The sequence below is a fragment of the Aplidium turbinatum genome, chromosome 1 (genome assembly GCF_918807975.1).
Source record: "Aplidium turbinatum chromosome 1, kaAplTurb1.1, whole genome shotgun sequence".
Taxonomy (NCBI): Eukaryota; Metazoa; Chordata; class Ascidiacea; order Aplousobranchia; family Polyclinidae; genus Aplidium; species Aplidium turbinatum.
Genome location: NC_137472.1, coordinates 57,605,057 through 57,623,595, shown reverse-complemented (window position 1 = coordinate 57,623,595; position 18,539 = coordinate 57,605,057). Strand labels below are relative to the sequence as shown.

The following is an 18,539-nucleotide window of genomic DNA, read 5'->3' as shown; positions in this document are numbered from 1 at the left end:
CCACATCGCATCATGTTTGAGCTTTGGAAACAAAATAATTTGAAATGCAACTTCGGCTAAAATAAAAACCTTTTGAAAGTGAATAAGTCCGAAGTGTTGGTTTTGGCGAAGTGTAGACAAGTTACTTTGCAGCATTCAGATTTAACCTGATAGTTTTAAATAGAAAAATGTAATATTTATTATTACCTGCTTAACTTCAGGATATGAGATCTGCTCCAAACAACTTAAGTAAATGGTGATACAAAACTGCTGTATAAAATGATATAATTTTCTCAAGTTATTTGGTCTTCGGCCTGTTTTAAGTTCTATTTGTAAATATTTACATATCTTTAACATTCCGAGAATAACTTCTGTTTAAGTTTGTATAAGATCAGAGTGGTGTTCATAGGCATAGCGAAAATTATAAAATGCAGACTATTCAATAAAAACTTAAACAAATTGAATGCGTGCTGAGATTTATGTAGGCTATACTGACAAATACCAGACCTTGCAACGCAAAGTTCAAATTTTCTTGTAGAACGTGTTTAGTTTCATGTTTGAAACGTTTCTGAAATGTTCAGTAATGCCTATACACCTGCCGCTGACACTGTTTGTTCAAATTTACATTGAAATTTAAACACTTTAAAAATGCAATTTACAATTAAAAATGATACTTTCGAAAATTAAAAGATGTCTGCAACTTTAAATTTTCTTATACAGTATATCATCTACACCGTTTGGTAATTTGATTGAATTAACTTTAATAGTGTTCGAGCTAGACGAGCTCAAACTATTTGGGTCGAACCGACCCTGTTTACAAGTCAATTTACTAAAAAAATAGCGCATAGGAAATAGGGTTAAACATCAGGTAATGGTTTATTGGTTGATGTCAAACAGCAAATGTCGATTATATATCGGAAAAGGACGCATCGATTTAGCGGGATTGCCTTACGCCACACGTAGAATATATTTCAGCATGTTTCAATGCATAGATTAATTTATTTCTACCAATTTTATCAAAAATAAACATTTTTTTTAATTTTATTGAACTTGTCGTCATGAATCACTAAGACTTGATTTGTTCCAGCGCTTTCACGCCATTATTATTAAATCTCATAAAATAAATGAACATCACTGGTCAACGTCGTATTTTGTGTAGCCATCATTTTGTTAGTCCTCTGATTTGTCAAAAGAGATTATCAAAAACTACTTGAGTCACAGAACTGAAGGCATCCTGTATGACGTCGTAATATGTGAACTCCCCCTCAAATTCTTTAAATGTATCAGTATAAACTCTGTAGTCGACCTTGGCATTTTTGGCTTACAAAAACAGATTTCCTTCTTTAGATAATCTCATTAAACTTTTTATGGCAGCATATTGGTTGGCGAGACCATTCTAATTTGCTGTTTACAGTAAGCCCATTGCAATACTATACCTGATCGGGCCAAAACAAGCACGCAAGCAATATGTTGTGTAACTGGTGTTTTGGACTCATCTCTACCTAATGTACATATGAAATTTTAAATGAGCCTCGAGGGAGCTCTTTTGATTAGAACGTCGAGAATGAGCAATATGGTCTACTCCGCTGTGTAACGGGCAATCACAGCGCCCCTTCGTTACCTGTCAGCTGCATAGCCGTGTTGGTGAGAGCCCTGGCACGACGCTCGAAAAGGCCCTGTTCGACACCGCTCAAGAGCATGTCACTGTGTCTTCGGCAAGACACTTACAGGTGTGCCTGAAAGTGGACACGAAAATCGGCTTCCTTGCCTTCCCATCCACTTAATCTAAATCTTCAACTGCACGGCTTGGATACGACATAAAAGGCACTCCTTTGGCTTAGTTCGAATTTAAGAATAAATTTGTAGCCTAAACACTGCAGAATAGCAAAAATGACCGGTCGTTGTAAATATAAATAATGTTTATTTGACGTTATTCTGCATTTCAGTTCCTCCTTCTTTTATCCGTACATCCCGTCCAGTGCAAACCGTAAGATTCGGAAACTCTTTGTTCCTCCAGTGCAAAGCAAAAGGGAATCCTCATCCCGTTGTGACCTGGATGAAAGATGGAAGTGTCATCACAAGCGAAAAGGTGACTTCACTTTCTTTCGTTCTGCAATAAAAGCAACCACTCGTCATAGCACATGGCTAGGGAACCGTGTTCCGGAAGCTTGTGACAAGCCGCCACTAGCACAGCGAACCCGCAGCATCAGGTTAAAACACATCAGGCTAAAACACAAAACACGTCGTTTGTATCTACACTTATAAAACAACCAATAAATGGTTTAAAGTTTCCCTGTCTTAGTCCAGAGACATCGGTTCGATACCGTAGTAGATCACGTTCAAAACCTTTCGCGAATGGTCTTCTGATTCGAGCATAAGTTCAATCTCGTAAAGTGTCCGCGTCACTAAATGAACCAGAGAATTTTTAATCAGACATTGTTTCTTTTAGCCGTCCTTTCAAATCATGAAACGTTGAAACTTATGCGTCTAAAGGGATTTTAGCATCAACAGATGGTTCTTAAACTGCCTTTATGAACCAGCCTCACGAATTTAATATTAATGTTTTGTAGAGCAATTTGAACAATACGGTTACTACTGGCAATACCGTTTTTCAACAATTCTTAAAAACTGTAATTCCCAACTCTTGTACAACAACACACGTGTTATAAGATAAACAGAATCGTACCTAAGTTCTATTTGTAACACTATATCGTAATTAAACATTCATAACGCAGAAGTTAACTAAAGATCTCTAAACTTATAAATAATTCAGCATGGTCAACAGTTGGTGTAAGCGTACGAGTTACTGTTGTAATTGGATTTCTTGCAATTTTTGTTTTGTACAAAGAAACTTGGTAGAATAAGCTGAAAGATAAATTTTAACAGGATACCAGAAAGTCATAAAAACTCAAGAGATAAAAATAAATTTACAAAATCTACCTTTTTTACAACGAATCGACGTCTATAGATGACACTTAATTCATTTATTTTGGCTTTTATTGCATATATTGTTTTTAATGCTTACTCAACTTCCTGTTTATAAATTTAACAGCTTGTTTATCATTCATCGTATTTTAGTTTAGTTTGGTTCTTAGTCATTGCAAATTGCATTATTGCCTAAACCACGGTTTAAGGATAAATCTAAGCTTAAATTAAATTTAAAATTCATACAACAGATAATTCAATATAAGGAAACTTATTTTTAAAAGGATATTTATATTCTGAATCTATGTGAAACATCAATTTACGGAGATTTGAAGCGCCTAGGCCACAAAATCAATATACGGTACCTTGCTCTGCATTGCCACCAGAAAGACACAAATATTGCAATTATTTGTTTTGGAGATAAAGCGTCTTAAAGAATTTTGACATGTCTGATAAAGATTGCTTGTTCCTAATTTGTTTGCTTCAAAGTAATCTGTGCCGTCAGAACAACTTTCCTTCTTATCAATGCTGTTAACTAGTAAGGTCAAGTGACAGTGGTTTGACTCTTGGGGCGACCGTTTGTGAATCACATTAGTACAGCAGCTGTCTATTCAGTGGTGCTTAGCTTGGAAAAAAGATTGCAATCAAAAAGATAGCAACAACGAGAGAAAGTTGACACTAATAACTTCGGTGACAGGGCCTGTGATTGTTGATATTTTGTTTGTTTTTATTAATATTTTGTCATTGACATTTTTGATAGCTTTTGCATCGATTCAATGTTTACAGACCTTGAATCAATGCCGAGTGCGTAGCCGAGTGGTGAGAGCTCTGGAACGGCAATCGAAAGAGCGCCGGTTTGACACCGCTCAAGAGCATGCGGCTGTGTGTTTGGCGTTCCAGAGCTTACAGTAAAGGACACATATACTTACAGTAAAGGCATACCTGAAGGTGGACACGAAGATTGGCTTTCTTGCCTTCCCGTTTACTTAATCTAAATCTTCAACCACCGGGTGTAAGCCTGGATACGACAAACTAACAATGCCAAAAAGCAACTAATTTGTTGTTTGGGTGAAGGAGTAAGCTTTAAAAATGCTATGAAGAAGTTTACGTAAATACAGTAAAGAGAACAAAGCTTTGTGTGTTCTCTTCCATCACATCTTTGTTGATGCAGGGCGTTGAAATTGATGAAGGAGAACTGAAAATCCAAAGTTTAAAGCGGAAAGATTCAGGAAGATACATCTGTCGAGCTCACAGCCTGGAAGGAACGAAACAGCACGTCATCAATGTTTATGTTTCAGGTGATTGTTTGTTTGCTTCTTTGAAGATGACTAAACTGCACTGCACTGGTGAGGTCTTTCCATCTAGCTTCTGTGATATCAAATTTCAAAACTTATTACCTTTTTAATGTCAGGTTTTTTGGGTGTTCAAATTTCACATCCGTATGTGGCAATTGGGAATACGAAAGTTGACAATTTTCTTAAAATTGTTTTTTTTTTCCGATTGACCTCAGTTTGCACATTGTTGTAAATGATGTCAGAGCTGTTTTCTTTAAATTTCTGTGTTATTATCGACAAGCGCTTGTTATAACACTAGATAGCAGAAATTAGCCTACTAACATTTTCAACAACATATCCGCCAATGTGTACAAAATGGTCAATTATTTTTTGTTTTTGCGAGGTGTAACTACAAACCATAGGGATCTCTATACACAAGCCTTGACAACGTGCGAACTGGAGGCCTGATTGAAGGCCGATGCAATTTTAATTTTAAATTCTGAGCTAAATTTACAATAGCCTACTTTATATCCTTTTGAAATAAAAGTTTTAATCCAAATTGCCAAAAGCGTGATCACTGAATCTCAAGTCACTGCAATACTCCTAATTTTACATTAAAAAAATGACATATCTTCCTCTATTGCCATTTCTCTAGTGTTGCCAGACGATTTTTGGATTTTTAGCACAAGAGCTCAAATCTAGTCCGTTATTTGAATGATGACAATGGCACAAAATAAACTCAAAATTATACAATAGGTACACAAAGACTATATTTATTAACTAACTCTCAAAGTCTCAAAGTATCCACTCATACTAGCAATTTTGGCTACCAACAGATCGGCCTCAAGTCAAATTGTATGCTGCACGTTGTCATGGCCTGTGTATAAAAGTCACCATGCTGCAAACCATATTCTTCACTTCTTAACGTGACATAAAAACGCAACTGATGAGCATCTGCGACTACAATAACTGCAACTGCAGCGAAGTCTATATGGTTACAGAATTTGTAGTTTTGGAAATATTAATAAACCGTTCTCAGGCGAGCTATCTTTCAATTACTTAAACTCAATACTTTACAGCTCCTCCGGAGATCAAAAGAGTCCCTCAAGATGCGAGAGTAACCGAAGGTCAGGATGTTACTTTCAGCTGCAACGCGGTGGGTTATCCTCCTGACATTAAATACAGGTAGGGTATACGACCTCCAACATCATTTGGTTTGTAATGAAAATCTTTTTCACCACAGGCACCACCACTGCAACCTTCTGATATCAAATCCGCTTCACACTTTTCTTCCATGTACAGCGTAGAGAACTAGACAGCAATGCATATATACCTCAACTACAACAGCATATAAGAGCGCCCAATATCATATTCTAATGATTTTTTTCTGATTTTCAGCATTGCTTAGAACAGCGTTTCTTAACCGGGGGTGCTAGCACCCCTTGGGGGTGCTGGAATAGACTGTAGGGGGTGCTAAATGCATGCAGTATAATATCAAAAAATGCCATTTTAATTTTCTGCATTTTTTTGTTATTCTGCCAGTATCAGCAGTTGTCATATCAATGATTGCTGTTTCGAAGTAGCCTACATGATTTGCTGTCATTGTAGTCATCTCCCAGTCAAGTACTCAAATTGATCCTGAGTAGATTGTGCGAACTTATCTGGTAGGTGTTTTGTTGTAATATTGTTGCTCACCTCTCGCTTCTAGAAACCACCATGGAAAAGTATCCAGAGTGGATACAGCAGCCATCTTGGCAGACATGAGTGATCATAGGCTAATAGACTAAAGGAGGAGCTATGATTGACATGCAGGTGAATCAGAGTTGTGGGACAAACTTTCGTCCTTCCGCTTGCTGATTTCTGGTGTGACCAGTTGACAGCACATCCTGCATTGGCACGAGCAGCAATGGAATTGATCGTCCCATTTCCGACTAACTACCTGTGTGAAAAGGCGTTCTGCACCATGCTCCAAATGAAAACAATTGGCCGGAGCCGCCTTCAACATGGGTTGCTCCACGATATGAGAGTGGCTTTGACAAACACGAAGCCTCGAATAGAGAAATTGGTCACACATAAGCAACAACAGAAATCACATTGATACATGTGTAACTAGATACCCAGCTGGGTAACTTAAATATGCTTAAGTTTGTCTATGTTCTTTTACTATTCTCGGGTTTTCCTATTTCTTTTATCACCAATGACGACAGTAGTTTTGAAGAATAAACAAAATGATCAATTTGTACTTCGCTTTCCTTTCAATAGTGCAGGCCAAAGTTTAATGGCGGCGTCGAAATTTTGACATGCTATTTGATCACTGGCGGTATATTTTGTATATTTTTGTCGCCTAACAAACGGTGCTGTTGTTTTAAGAGAGTTGATTCACTTACATATGGTTATAATTGAATTTCTGTTGGTGAATGAAAGCCAAACACCAAATCCTGAATCAACTTCGTTAAAACAACTGCTCAGCTTGTTAAACAACAAGAGACTTCATTACAAAATATATCTCCAGCGATCTGAAGGCATGTTAAAATTTCGGCCTGTACTAAACTTTTGGTCGGTACTGTAGTAGTCTAATGTCAATAATAGTTAGGGGGTGCTAGACTGGTCGGGCCTGTTTACAGGGGTGCTAAAGTCAGAAAAGGTTAAGAAACGCTGGCTTAGAATTTCATTAAAACGCAAGATCGTAATTTTGTGTTTTGCCTTGCAGGTGGTGTCACAATGGCCAACCTGTATCACAATTTTACGCTGCACGCGACCGGTATTCTATTTTAAATGGGGAAACACTCGTCATCAGAAACGTTTCTATTTCTGACAAAGGTCAAGTCACGTGTGAAGCAAGTAACGGTTACGGTTCACCGCCTTCAGTCTCTGCCAATCTGGTTGTCGAATGTGAGTTGCATACTTGTAATTTTGTGCACGCAAGCTGTGGCTTTGTTTCAAAGATGTAATAATTCATTATGTTAGATTTTACACGTACAAAATCGGAATGAAATGAAATCGGATCAGTGAAGGTTTGGTCAGTGTCATGGCTTACTATATTACAGGCCTCCCAGACGCGCAGTGCCACCTAAAAACTGGAGGCGAGTGTTTTAAAATCACGTTTAACGTGTAATTGGTACAGACCAATCATTTTATCATTTGCAACCATTTTTACATTTCTGACTGTCGAACCTACTACTTCTACACAGAATAAATGTTGCTAGATATTGAAACAACATAAAACAACTGATTTTGCTATAGGTTGTGTAATGCTTAGAAAGCATGCAAAATTGCAATTTAACCAAATGTCAACAAAAGAAACTTAAAGTTTATCAACATGAAAATGTATGCATTACACTCAATTCAACAATATTCATAAACAAATATGCAGTTATATGCTGTGAGCTTTGAGTTTTCAATTGAGTTTTACATTGCCAATTAATAAATTGTCACTTCTGGCAATATACGAAAGCCACATGCTAGCACAGTGATACTCAACCTGTTTTCTTTTGTGGCCCATTTTTACCAAGCAGAAGTTTCTGTGACCCACTATCCTGTTCACACTGTTGTAGTAGCTTAAAATCAAGGTTCGTATATGGTGCAATACAAGGCATTGATTGCAACATGCCACCGAGTTTATAATTAGAACAAAAATTGCCACTTTGTAGTAAAAAACAGCAGCATCATTCATTGTTACCACTATCAAAACTACTAAACTAACGCACAAGTGCAAAATTAACTACAGTGAAACAAATGAAACTAAAATTTTCAATGAATCTAGCATTTTTTAAATAGTTCTGCGGCCCATCTCAAAATGTTTCCATGGCTGAGAACCGCTGTGCTAGCACAATCAAAACAATAAAACATATGGGGCTCTACATTGTGAAAGTCAGACAAATTAGCATCAGTTCTGTAGTTTCAAAACTTTTAGCTTTGCCTCCTTGTTGCTACGAGGTGTGTACAAGCGCGAATGATTGTTAAACAAAATATTGCACAGGGTTGCAGCATGCTGTTTACTTGCACAAAGCAAAAGAACACATAGAGATTTACGGCAAGTTACATTTGCCACTTCTCGAAAAAGTATATAGCTGTAAAACACCCACTGGCAGACGTTATCGCCAGGAATTGTCAATCCCCCACGATTTATTTTTTTCATGCATTCACCGTACTTTTTGTAATAAAAACCGGTGTCATCAACATCAAAATTACTGTTTCGCACAACATAACCAGCAATATACAACAATGTCATCTTACATCTGTAGGCAGTGAGCCCTCTAATTTGTTCAAATGTTCAAAGACTGTGCAAACGTTTTCTGACATAGAAAAATCACATTTCAAGCAAGAGTGACCACCAGCATTAGCACTTTTTAACAGGTTTTTGTTTATGCCAAGAAGAAGTTTGGTTTTGTAAATATCATCTTGTTCAAGCACTTGCTGTGCAGTAATAAAATATGCACCACCTGAGCCCTGGCGCAGTTTGCCAAACTTTTTCTGAAGTGCATCGGTAGAAAACTTTTGCTGAAAATCTCAGATTTTTATGCTTGTGTGCAGGTAAACAGCATGCTGCAACCTTGTGCAATATTTTGTTTAACAATCATTCGCGCTTGTACACACCTCGTAGCAACAAGGAGGCAAAGCTAAAAGTTTTGAAACTACACAATTGATGCTAATTTGTCTGACTTCCACAATGTAGGGCCTCATATGTTTTATTGTTTTGATTGTGCTAGCACAGCGGTTCTCAGCCATGGAAACATTTTGAGATGGGCCGCAGAACTGTTTAAAAAATGCTAGATTCATTGAAAATTTTAGTTTCATTTGTTTCAGTGCAGTTAATTTTACACTTGTGCGTTAGTTTAGTAGTTTTGATATGCAATCAATGCCTTGTATTGCACCATATACGAACCTTGATTTTAAGCTACTACAACAGTGTGAACAGGATAGTGGGTCACAGAAACTTCTGCTTGGTAAAAATGGGCCACAAAAGAAAACAGGTTGAGTATCACTGTGCTAGCATGTGGCTTTCGTATATTGCCAGAAGTGACAATTTATTAATTGGCAATGTAAAACTCAATTGAAAACTCAAAGCTCACAGCATATAACTGCATATTTGTTTATGAATATTGTTGAATTGAGTGTAATGCATACATTTTCATGTTGATAAACTTTAAGTTTCTTTTGTTGACATTTGGTTAAATTGCAATTTTGCATGCTTTCTAAGCATTACACAACCTATAGCAAAATCAGTTGTTTTATGTTGTTTCAATATCTAGCAACATTTATTCTGTGTAGAAGTAGTAGGTTCGACAGTCAGAAATGTAAAAATGGTTGCAAATGATAAAATGATTGGTCTGTACCAATTACACGTTAAACGTGATTTTAAAACACTCGCCTCCAGTTTTTAGGTGGCACTGCGCGTCTGGGAGGCCTGTAATATAGTAAGCCATGGTCAGTGTCTATGATGCTGCTAATAGTAGACATTGGTTTGATTCTATGCTGGGGCAAGCCAAAGATATAACAAGGGTGTCGATTGCTTTTTTTGCGAAGCACTGTACTGTACGTTAGGATTCATTACATCATGAACCCAACTGAGATACCATCTTTCCATGTAGATTTGCGAAATATTGATCACGCATTATATCAACAAACCTCTACCTCCAACACGGGAAAAATTATCATCAAATTCACATAGGAATAGGTTTTCACCGCCAAGAACAAAGATTTGTCCCCAAAACATCCGAAATAGATGCAAACGCTTTGTACCACAAGATTCCAAGGAATGCGCACTGTTTCATTCCAGTTCTTTCTCCCTAGAAAGATTTTAAGTCTTAAAATACTCCAGGCTCTGGTCCAGAAGGACCCACTAAACCCCCTCTCAATGGATATCTTCACTGGGGCATGTTTTGGAGTCTTGATTATCAAACCCAACAGCGTCGACAGGAGAGGCAGGGGCAAGAATACTTTCAGACCCAGACCTATGTTACTTTTCTGGGCTCTTAACCTTTCCAAGAGGCCTGAGAGTTTGAAAAAGTCACCGCGTGTTCTTTGGATAAACGTATTTCTTGAGAGTATCTTGATTGAGGCCCTAGGATCTCATTAGTACTGGGCCCAAGCTATCTTCTCAACGGTTCTGATGAGTCTCAACGGTGCTGATGAGTCTCAACGGTTCTGATGAAGCCATTACAGTCGTCTCGGCGGTTTGGGCTGAGGCGAGACTAGTTTGAGTTGATGGCTGGACGTTTAATAAAAACTTGTTATGAGAGGAATAGGAACAAGTAATATCCCAGGCAGCAAATCAATCGCTTTTTACATTGATTTTACGTCTGCAGACGTTGAATCAATGTAAAAACGGTTGATATAGTGTCTGAGATGTTGGCGTCCGCTCATGTCACTAGGGAATGGGATGCACCACTTGTGTTCACCGTGTCTTCAATACTTCAATGTTGATAAGTGGCTCCGAAACGTACATAGCATTAATCAACGACAAGTCGATTTGTTTCTTTTTCTTGTGCTCTAATATAATAAAGAAAATCTTCTGCGCAGGTCTGACCAACTGCTACATGATTTAGGTGTATTCGGTAGTCCGCAATGCAAAAATCAATAACATTAATTACATCTCGTAATTAACCAACAACTTACTGTGCTTTGACATAAGCGTAATATTGATAATAAAGTAGAAAAGTTTGTTTTCCAGGTTACAGCGTTTAATTTATGCATGTCACTAAACTCTGCTTGGTTTTTTAACTTTTGGCTTACTCTGATTAAAAGTCATTCAAGATATATCTTGAAAATGTATGGCCTTCAGCAAGTTAATTTTCATCACATGGAAGTTTTTATTAACACTCCCAGAAGGTGTTTAAAATTTAAACAGTTGGTTTGTTCTGCAAATACAATGTCACGTATTGATATTGGTCGTCAGAATAACTTTCTCACAAGCATGCATATTATTTTGAAGCAAAAAATGCTTAATCTAAAAATAACGTAAAAATTGCCAATAATTTGCTTTCATTATAATTCTGAAACTTACGTCACAATTAACTGAATATTCCAAAAGTGGCGTCATAATTAAATGTCGATGCCGTTATAAGTCACAATTCTTCTTCTTCGTCGTGTGAGCCTCTTGGGCCGAGGGTCTATTCTTTTACCACACCAGCTTCACTATGTTCCGGGACTGCACTTGAAGGTTCCTAGAGAGCAGTCAGTCTTTGGTTCTATCATCTAAGACACGTAGACCTTCCACTCCGTCAGGTAACTTGAAGATGGTACATTGGGTACAATCGTTAACAATGTGGTCTGCGGTCTGTTCCTCAGCATCACATTCATAAAAAGGGAAGAAACCGTTCCCCATTGTTGCATGGTCGATTTGAAAAGCCCGACGCCCATACGAAGACGGCTGAGGCGGACCCACGCCCGTCTTTGTAGTATCAGGCCGATGTGGCGGGTGTCGGCGTCGGGAATGTAAAACTACAGTCTGGTGGTTCTTGACTTCCATTCAGAATTATATTTTTGGCCAGCCCAATTAACCGTAGAGATGTCTTGTCCAGCAGATTCGTTGATTAGAAGTTGAGCGGCTGGAAAGAATGGGTGTCTTGATTTCAGTCTACGAGAGTGCTCGTTTAAGGGAGCAGAGACGGTGTGAAGAAAATGGTTAGGCTCCAATGCTCGTCGACCGAGAGACAGAGCAGTTTCTTTGCGACGAAGCTCAGCAGGTTGAATGCCAGCAATGATGGAGAATTCGTGCAATGGTGTGGCCGAAAGTAATGAATTTGAACCTCCCTAGCAGACACTTCGAAAGCCTATCTGAACGACGAAGCATCTACGAACGAATGTCCGAGTTACCAAATTACAAATGTGAGCAGAGGATTGCGAGTTTGATTCTCAGTTGGATACAACGTTTTATTTTAGTTCCCCACGCCTTGATGGGTTCTTGTCATGAAATGCCAATACATGCAAGCTGCACCATTTTACTTGAACATTAAAATTCAATTTCGGTAATGTTATAGTGTTGATAGATAAAATACGCATGGCACATTATTTTTACATTAACCTAAAAGTTAATCTTTTAAAGTTCTTAAGATTGTCACTCAAGAATAGCATAGACAATCAACTGACGTCACATATAAATAATGCAGATAGCTTTAGTAAAGGCCACAACATTCAACCTTGCATGCAACAAGGAACGGAATATTTTGCCATGGAATGGTTGCAGGTTAACTAGTATTGTCATACCGCAACATTAAATAATTTAAAAATAGATATAATGTGGGAAATGATATATTTATTTACATGTTCACAAAATAATGTTTGTTGCTTATACAGCCTTCTGTTTTTTAAGACCTTTCCATCTTCTTTTTACTCAAACCATTGTTTGAGTTGTCAATATCAATAGGTAGTCTAGAGGTTGGCTTTTGTTCAAGCGTATTTTGATTCTTTTGTGGTTTGCAGTAGACCAAAATTTTCTGATCAAAACCTGGGAAAGGTTTTGTTTGATCCGCGATTATTACCCTCCCTCCATTCTCTTATTTATCATTCTTGTAATATTTAACAGCAATGGGTCGATCCTGTAGAAGGAGAGTTTCGATTTTGGCTCTCAGCTTTTGAAGCTAGAATTATCTGTAGTAGGCCTACAGCTGAGAGATTTTAACCTGACCCATTTCGTACTCGACCTTGAAGCTTGTAGTGTGCCTGTTAGATATAGTTAAAGAAGGTTGCTCATCCCCACTTTTTGACAGTTCTACACCTGACTCTTGATATGATGCAAAGAACTCCATTGTCTGTTATTTTTTTCTACAGTGTCTAAAGAGTAGCTCCTATAAAGTATGAACACCATTCATTACAGATACAGCAAGAGTGACGGGGATGCCAAAGATGGTGTTTGGAGGCGTGTCCCGATGTGTAAAGCTTTACTGTCCTTCAGTGGCCAATCCACCAGTCAACAGAGTCGAGTGGAAGAAGAACGGAATAGACGTGCAAGTTAGACAGGTTAAAAAGTGTTAAAAGCAAACGCGTCGGACCTATAGAACTATTTTCCGTGTAAAATTATTTTACAGTCTGTTGATTATCCTATTGTGAACATTGTGGGAGCTTTAAGCACCCTTATAAATCTACTGTAGCCTATTTTGAAGCGAGGGTTGGGATTACAAAGTTTGTATTGTCGACTGCATAGCAGACTGGTGAGAGTTTTAGTTTAACGTTCAAAAGAACGCCGGTTCAACACCTCTCAAAAGCATGCGGCTGTGTCATTGGCAAGATACTTAGACATGCTTGAAGGTGGACATGAAGATTGGTGTCCTTGTCTTCTAGTCCACTTAGTATAAATCTTCAACTACCGGGCATAAAACCTGGATACGACAAAACTGATTGAAGATGGTGGGGAGAATGTGTGTTCATACTGTAGCTCGAAGGACATTTCAACTCCTGGACAAATGGCGATTACGAAAGAACCTTCAATTGATAAGCCCCCTTCTTCTCGCCTTAAAAGTGTTTTCAAAGTTTCATTTTCCTCTTCGTATCAACCAATTGGATATGTAGCCTACAATAGTAGCAATTGCATTAGCTTTTTCGTGTAATCCTGTTAACATCGCCAATTCGGGGTGATAAATTGGATAGAACCTCAGAGCCTCAACTAAGGCCCTGATGACGATTTCAGTATTGACATCAGTCTTCATCATCATCATCTTCATCTTCAGTATTCATCTTCAGTATATTGACATCAGACATCAGTCTCAGCTACAAAAAGCACATTGAAAACACAAAGGCTAAGGTTACACCAGAAACAATATCCTGAGGAAGCTTACCAATTCTGGGTGGGACACTAATCCACAAACCCTCAGAATGACCGCATTGGCTTTGTGCTACTCCACAGCAGAATATGCATGCCCTGTTTGGAACAGGTCCTGTCACTCATCGAAGCTTAACTCGGTACTCAACCATTCTTGTCGTCTTATTACTGGGTGTCTGAAGCCCACAAATACCAACAAACTTTATCTGCTTGCTGGTATTGCACCACCACACATGAGACGTTTACAGTCAAGCTGAAAAGCTAAAACAAACATGTTAAAAACATTCTCTATATGGATAAACTGCTGCACAAACCCGGTTGAAATCAAGAAAAAGCTTCCTAACACACGTTCAGCCACTAACCTTAACAAAAGAAGAAACAAGACTTAAGCAAATGGAAACAACAATTCGAAAATGACCCATCATGCACCGAAATGAAGGTCCCACCATCAGAGTCCCTCCCCCTAGGAGCAAACGCTCCTTGGGCAAAGTGGAAAACATTAAATCGACTCCGAACTGGTGTTGGACGCACTAAGTCTGCAATGGTAGAGTGGGGCTACGACACGGGCCCAATTGCACGTATCTGTGGCACCGAGCCCCAAACAGCGGATCACCTTCTTGTTTTCCCTCGGCTTACCACCCGGTGCAGTAGGTGGGACCTGTCAGTGTATAACTCCGTTGCGGAAGAATGTGTCAATCTGTGGTGTGTCAACAAACTTTAGAAGACTCGATAGAAGAAGAAGAAGTCTTCATCAATAGACTATAGTCAAATCCTTCTAGCGACTTGTGAGCCAGCATTATCTGCATCCGACATAGCTCAATTTTTTACCTTTCCATTGTGTGACAGTGTGTGGTTGTGAAGTGGGATTATAACATCTTAACCGACCTGAAATTGTAAATAATTTAAACAGTCATTTTACATTTATTTCAAAGTCATTTTAAATTATTTTTCTTTACAGTTGGACTAATGATTGTTTGCTTTATGTGTCAGACTATTTTCTAAAAACTAACGACTGAAATTGCGTATATTCAACAGGTTTATAGTGACAGACCGAAATTACGCTTTTATCGTTTCATGAACTTAATAAGTTCTTTATTTTGATAGTTTACTTTGACAGACATTACCTTATTGGAATAGTTTGCAGACAAACAAGAATCATATTTAAATTTAGAAGGTGTTATAAATAAACTAAAGTTTCTTGAAATTACACCATCATTACACATAAAAACATTGTCAAAACTTAATGCATGAATTATTTCTTTTGAGTGGTTCTTGACAAGTTCTGGTCATTTTGTGAAACTATAACGTGCTGTAATGAAAGATCTAATAAAGTAATATTACTTTGTCGATTTTTACTCTCAAATGTCACATTTTGTAAACAAAGTTAAACAAAATACCCGAAACATTACGGGCGACTATTCTGTGATTATGGATTTCTTATTTCATTCTTTCGTTGTGTCATCATTTTGAGTGGTATCATTAAGTCAATCGTGATGATAGGACTGTCGGCATGGTGCTGGGAATGATGTTGCTTACACATTTATCCAGAGCACGCGGCTGTGTATTTCACAAGATGATAAATGGCATGCTTGAAGGTGGACACAAACAGTACAACACACATAGAAAATAAATCAATAGTTTTTTTTCAAGTCTAAACCTTAAACCATTTGACCAGGTTAACACTCACAATAGTATTTCAAAATTTATTTTAATATAATATAATTTATGTTGTGGAACCGGTTTTCTTCCTATAGGATTCATCAGCACAACTGGATCGAAACGAAAAAATTACAGAAGATTACTATTAGCACAACTAGCCCAAAAAAAACGCAAATTTACATGTTAAATAAATAAAAAAATAAAAGTCACTGAATGTCCAAAACCTTCATATCCTTGCTTTATTCTTTTTCATTTCTTTTTTTTCTTCATAGTATTGCTAAATATACGAAATACAGAAAATATTGCAACAATTTGATACGGTAACTTACTAAACTGTCCGTACAAGCAGCAGTAAAAAGTAGAATAATTGAGATGAATTTTACAAGTATGATTAAGAAATGCTTATGACGGTGCAATATGGAACAAACGCTTCTATTACATCATCATGCTAAACTTGCAAGATGCAAAAGGTTAGCAATCAATGCGGCAGAAATAGGTAAGTGAGAAGATAGACACTTCCATTTGAGGAAGTGTCATAGTACCTGATCACCTTTACCAGTTAGTTTTTCTCACTTTTGATTACAACACACATATGTTGAGTAGTGAAGTCCTGGCATGACGTCCGAAAGAGAGCCCAGTCATGATTCCAGAGCACGCGGCTATTAGTCCGGGGCTGAAAGTGGGTTTTTAAAGTCAACCTATACTGGAATACTGAGTGGAACTTTTTGTAGAAATACTTAGAGGGGTCCTATAGGAACAATTTTAGAGATGTTGCCACCTTCCAAACCCTGGGCAACATCCCGATTTCGTTCGGTTTCGAAAGTCCGTAAAATCGGGAAAATCTGCCAAGACAAAATTTGGAAAAAATCTTAATTGGTCCAAACATAGGCATGTTATATATCATTTTAAAGGATTTTTTGTCCAGATTAATAATATTGAGGTCTTAAAAGTTCTAATCACTTTGAATTTAAGTTATTTAAATTAACAATTCACGATTTTTTATAAAAAATCGTAAGAAAAAGAGGGATTTAGAGAAGCATTATTTTGATTATATGGAGAAGCATTATTTGGAGAAGCATTATTTATTTATTTGGAGAAGCATTATTTATTTAGCATTATTTAACCATTTCAATAAGTTGGACTTTGGTTTTAGTGACACGTAAGGTGATTTCTTTTGAAGGCAATGGGCTTGACTTGTTTAGTGTATGTGAACATTGAAATTGATCCAACCTCTCTTGTCTGGTGTCAGATTTAATGCTGAATTCTTTGTATCGATCATAGATTAGATAGACATCTGACTTCGCCAACTTTTTAGAAATGTAACATCGAACACCTGCAAGGAAATCGTTCACCTTTCCTCCCTTAGGCCAATGAATTGCATTGTAAAGCATTGCACAACCATTAAGTACTATCGCATCAGGAACAATTTTCCTTGTAGAGACTTCGACTTTCAAAGTGTTTTTTAAAACAGATTTTGATGTAGAGTATCTGCCTTCTCCTGTGTCTTTGAATAGTGCTGTTGAAACGGGTGCAAGTTCATGCTTGAAAAGATCCTCCAACTGGATACGACCAGCAGACAACAAATACATGACTCTTGAGAAAATTATATTTGTGTTGTATACCTCTGCTGATTTGTTCTTTGTTCCAGACTTGCCTATTTCTTTCATTGTAATAACTTCCTTCTTTATTGTCGATCGAAAACCATCAGGTAATGATTTCTGGAATGAAGCCATTTGTTTTTTACCAATCTCCACCGATTTATTGACATTTACTTTAGTACCACACAGCTGACCAGTATAAATGTTGCAAAGAGCACTTTCTGGATGGTTTGAAAAATCGAGAGGATGGAGGCATGTTTCAAGAAAGTTTTAAAGCTTTACCTTGTCTGTAAGATCTGCTTTCATCCTTCCTTCTTTTTCTTCCTTGTGGGTTGGCAGTGTAGCCTACATTCTTGATTCTCTCGGATGGCATCCAAAGATTGGAGTACTTCATTGCATGAGTGTTGACTTTTGGCCCAGATTTGCAAGGTTCTTGGCTTTGTTGTCTTTCCGATGATTCCATTAGGACCTTTGCCGAACTTCATGTAGGAGGTTTCAATCATCATGTCAGACCAAATACCATTCCATATGCCTTCTCTTTGGCGCAGAACATGTTCTCCTTTCAAAAACTGGTCGAGGATTGTTGGTGGTAACCTTGACGTTGTCAGCAGATAACATAACCCAAATCTTGCATAATTGATATGTCCAGCAGCAAAGAAGTAAGGAATCATTTGGTGACAGGCATAAAGATGTAGGGGAAATTCTCCTTCTCGTTCTGCTCGTACAAACAAAATCATAAGCACAGAACTGGCCGTATCAGATTGTTAATCCAATGCTCAGCAATCGTACTCTTCTGTGCTAAAAATTCCATTCTTTTCTCCAGATCTTCAAAGGAATATACATCATCTATGAAACTCTTAAGCAATTCCATGACAGCAAAACGTAGTGCGCGCATGTTCATAGGGAACTTTTCACCAGTCAGCATTTTCGGTACACTTGCAAAAGCAGATTGTAACCAAGGGACAAGACCACTGTTTTCCATTAGAACTCCAACACATCCTATGAAGCTCATTAACCAGTGCATACCACCAAGTCTTAGAATTATGTGGTTCCATCGTAAAGCATTAGACCGAATAACATCTAAAGCTACTTTGTAAAGTTGCTGATCCAATGTGAAAACAGTAAATCCTTGCCCTGATTGAACAGTGATTCTTTCAGCCTCATGCATCACAGTCAAAATTGTTGAGGGATCAGATGGTGTTTTATCGATGAGTGGTAAGAAAGTTACCTTGGATTTTCGTTTCAACGAGATGCCAGATTCTCGCAGCTGTCTGCAATTATATCCATTGAAGTCAGGAGATAACTCTGATGCATGATACTTCTTAATAAATGAAAGCTCGTCGC

General features: G+C 37.8%; 1 protein-coding gene across 1 annotated transcript in view; it reads left to right on the top strand.

Moving 5' to 3' along the window:
• The window catches only part of LOC145767669 (uncharacterized), a 65,102-nt gene that overhangs the window by 27,327 nt on the left and 19,236 nt on the right, over positions 1-18,539 (top strand). The window contains exons 4-8 of the mRNA XM_082579526.1: positions 1,926-2,068; positions 4,076-4,202; positions 5,258-5,363; positions 6,889-7,070; positions 12,997-13,139. Of these exons, the coding sequence (XP_082435652.1) occupies positions 1,926-2,068; positions 4,076-4,202; positions 5,258-5,363; positions 6,889-7,070; positions 12,997-13,139 (701 nt within the window). The remainder of the gene's footprint in view (positions 1-1,925; positions 2,069-4,075; positions 4,203-5,257; positions 5,364-6,888; positions 7,071-12,996; positions 13,140-18,539) is intronic.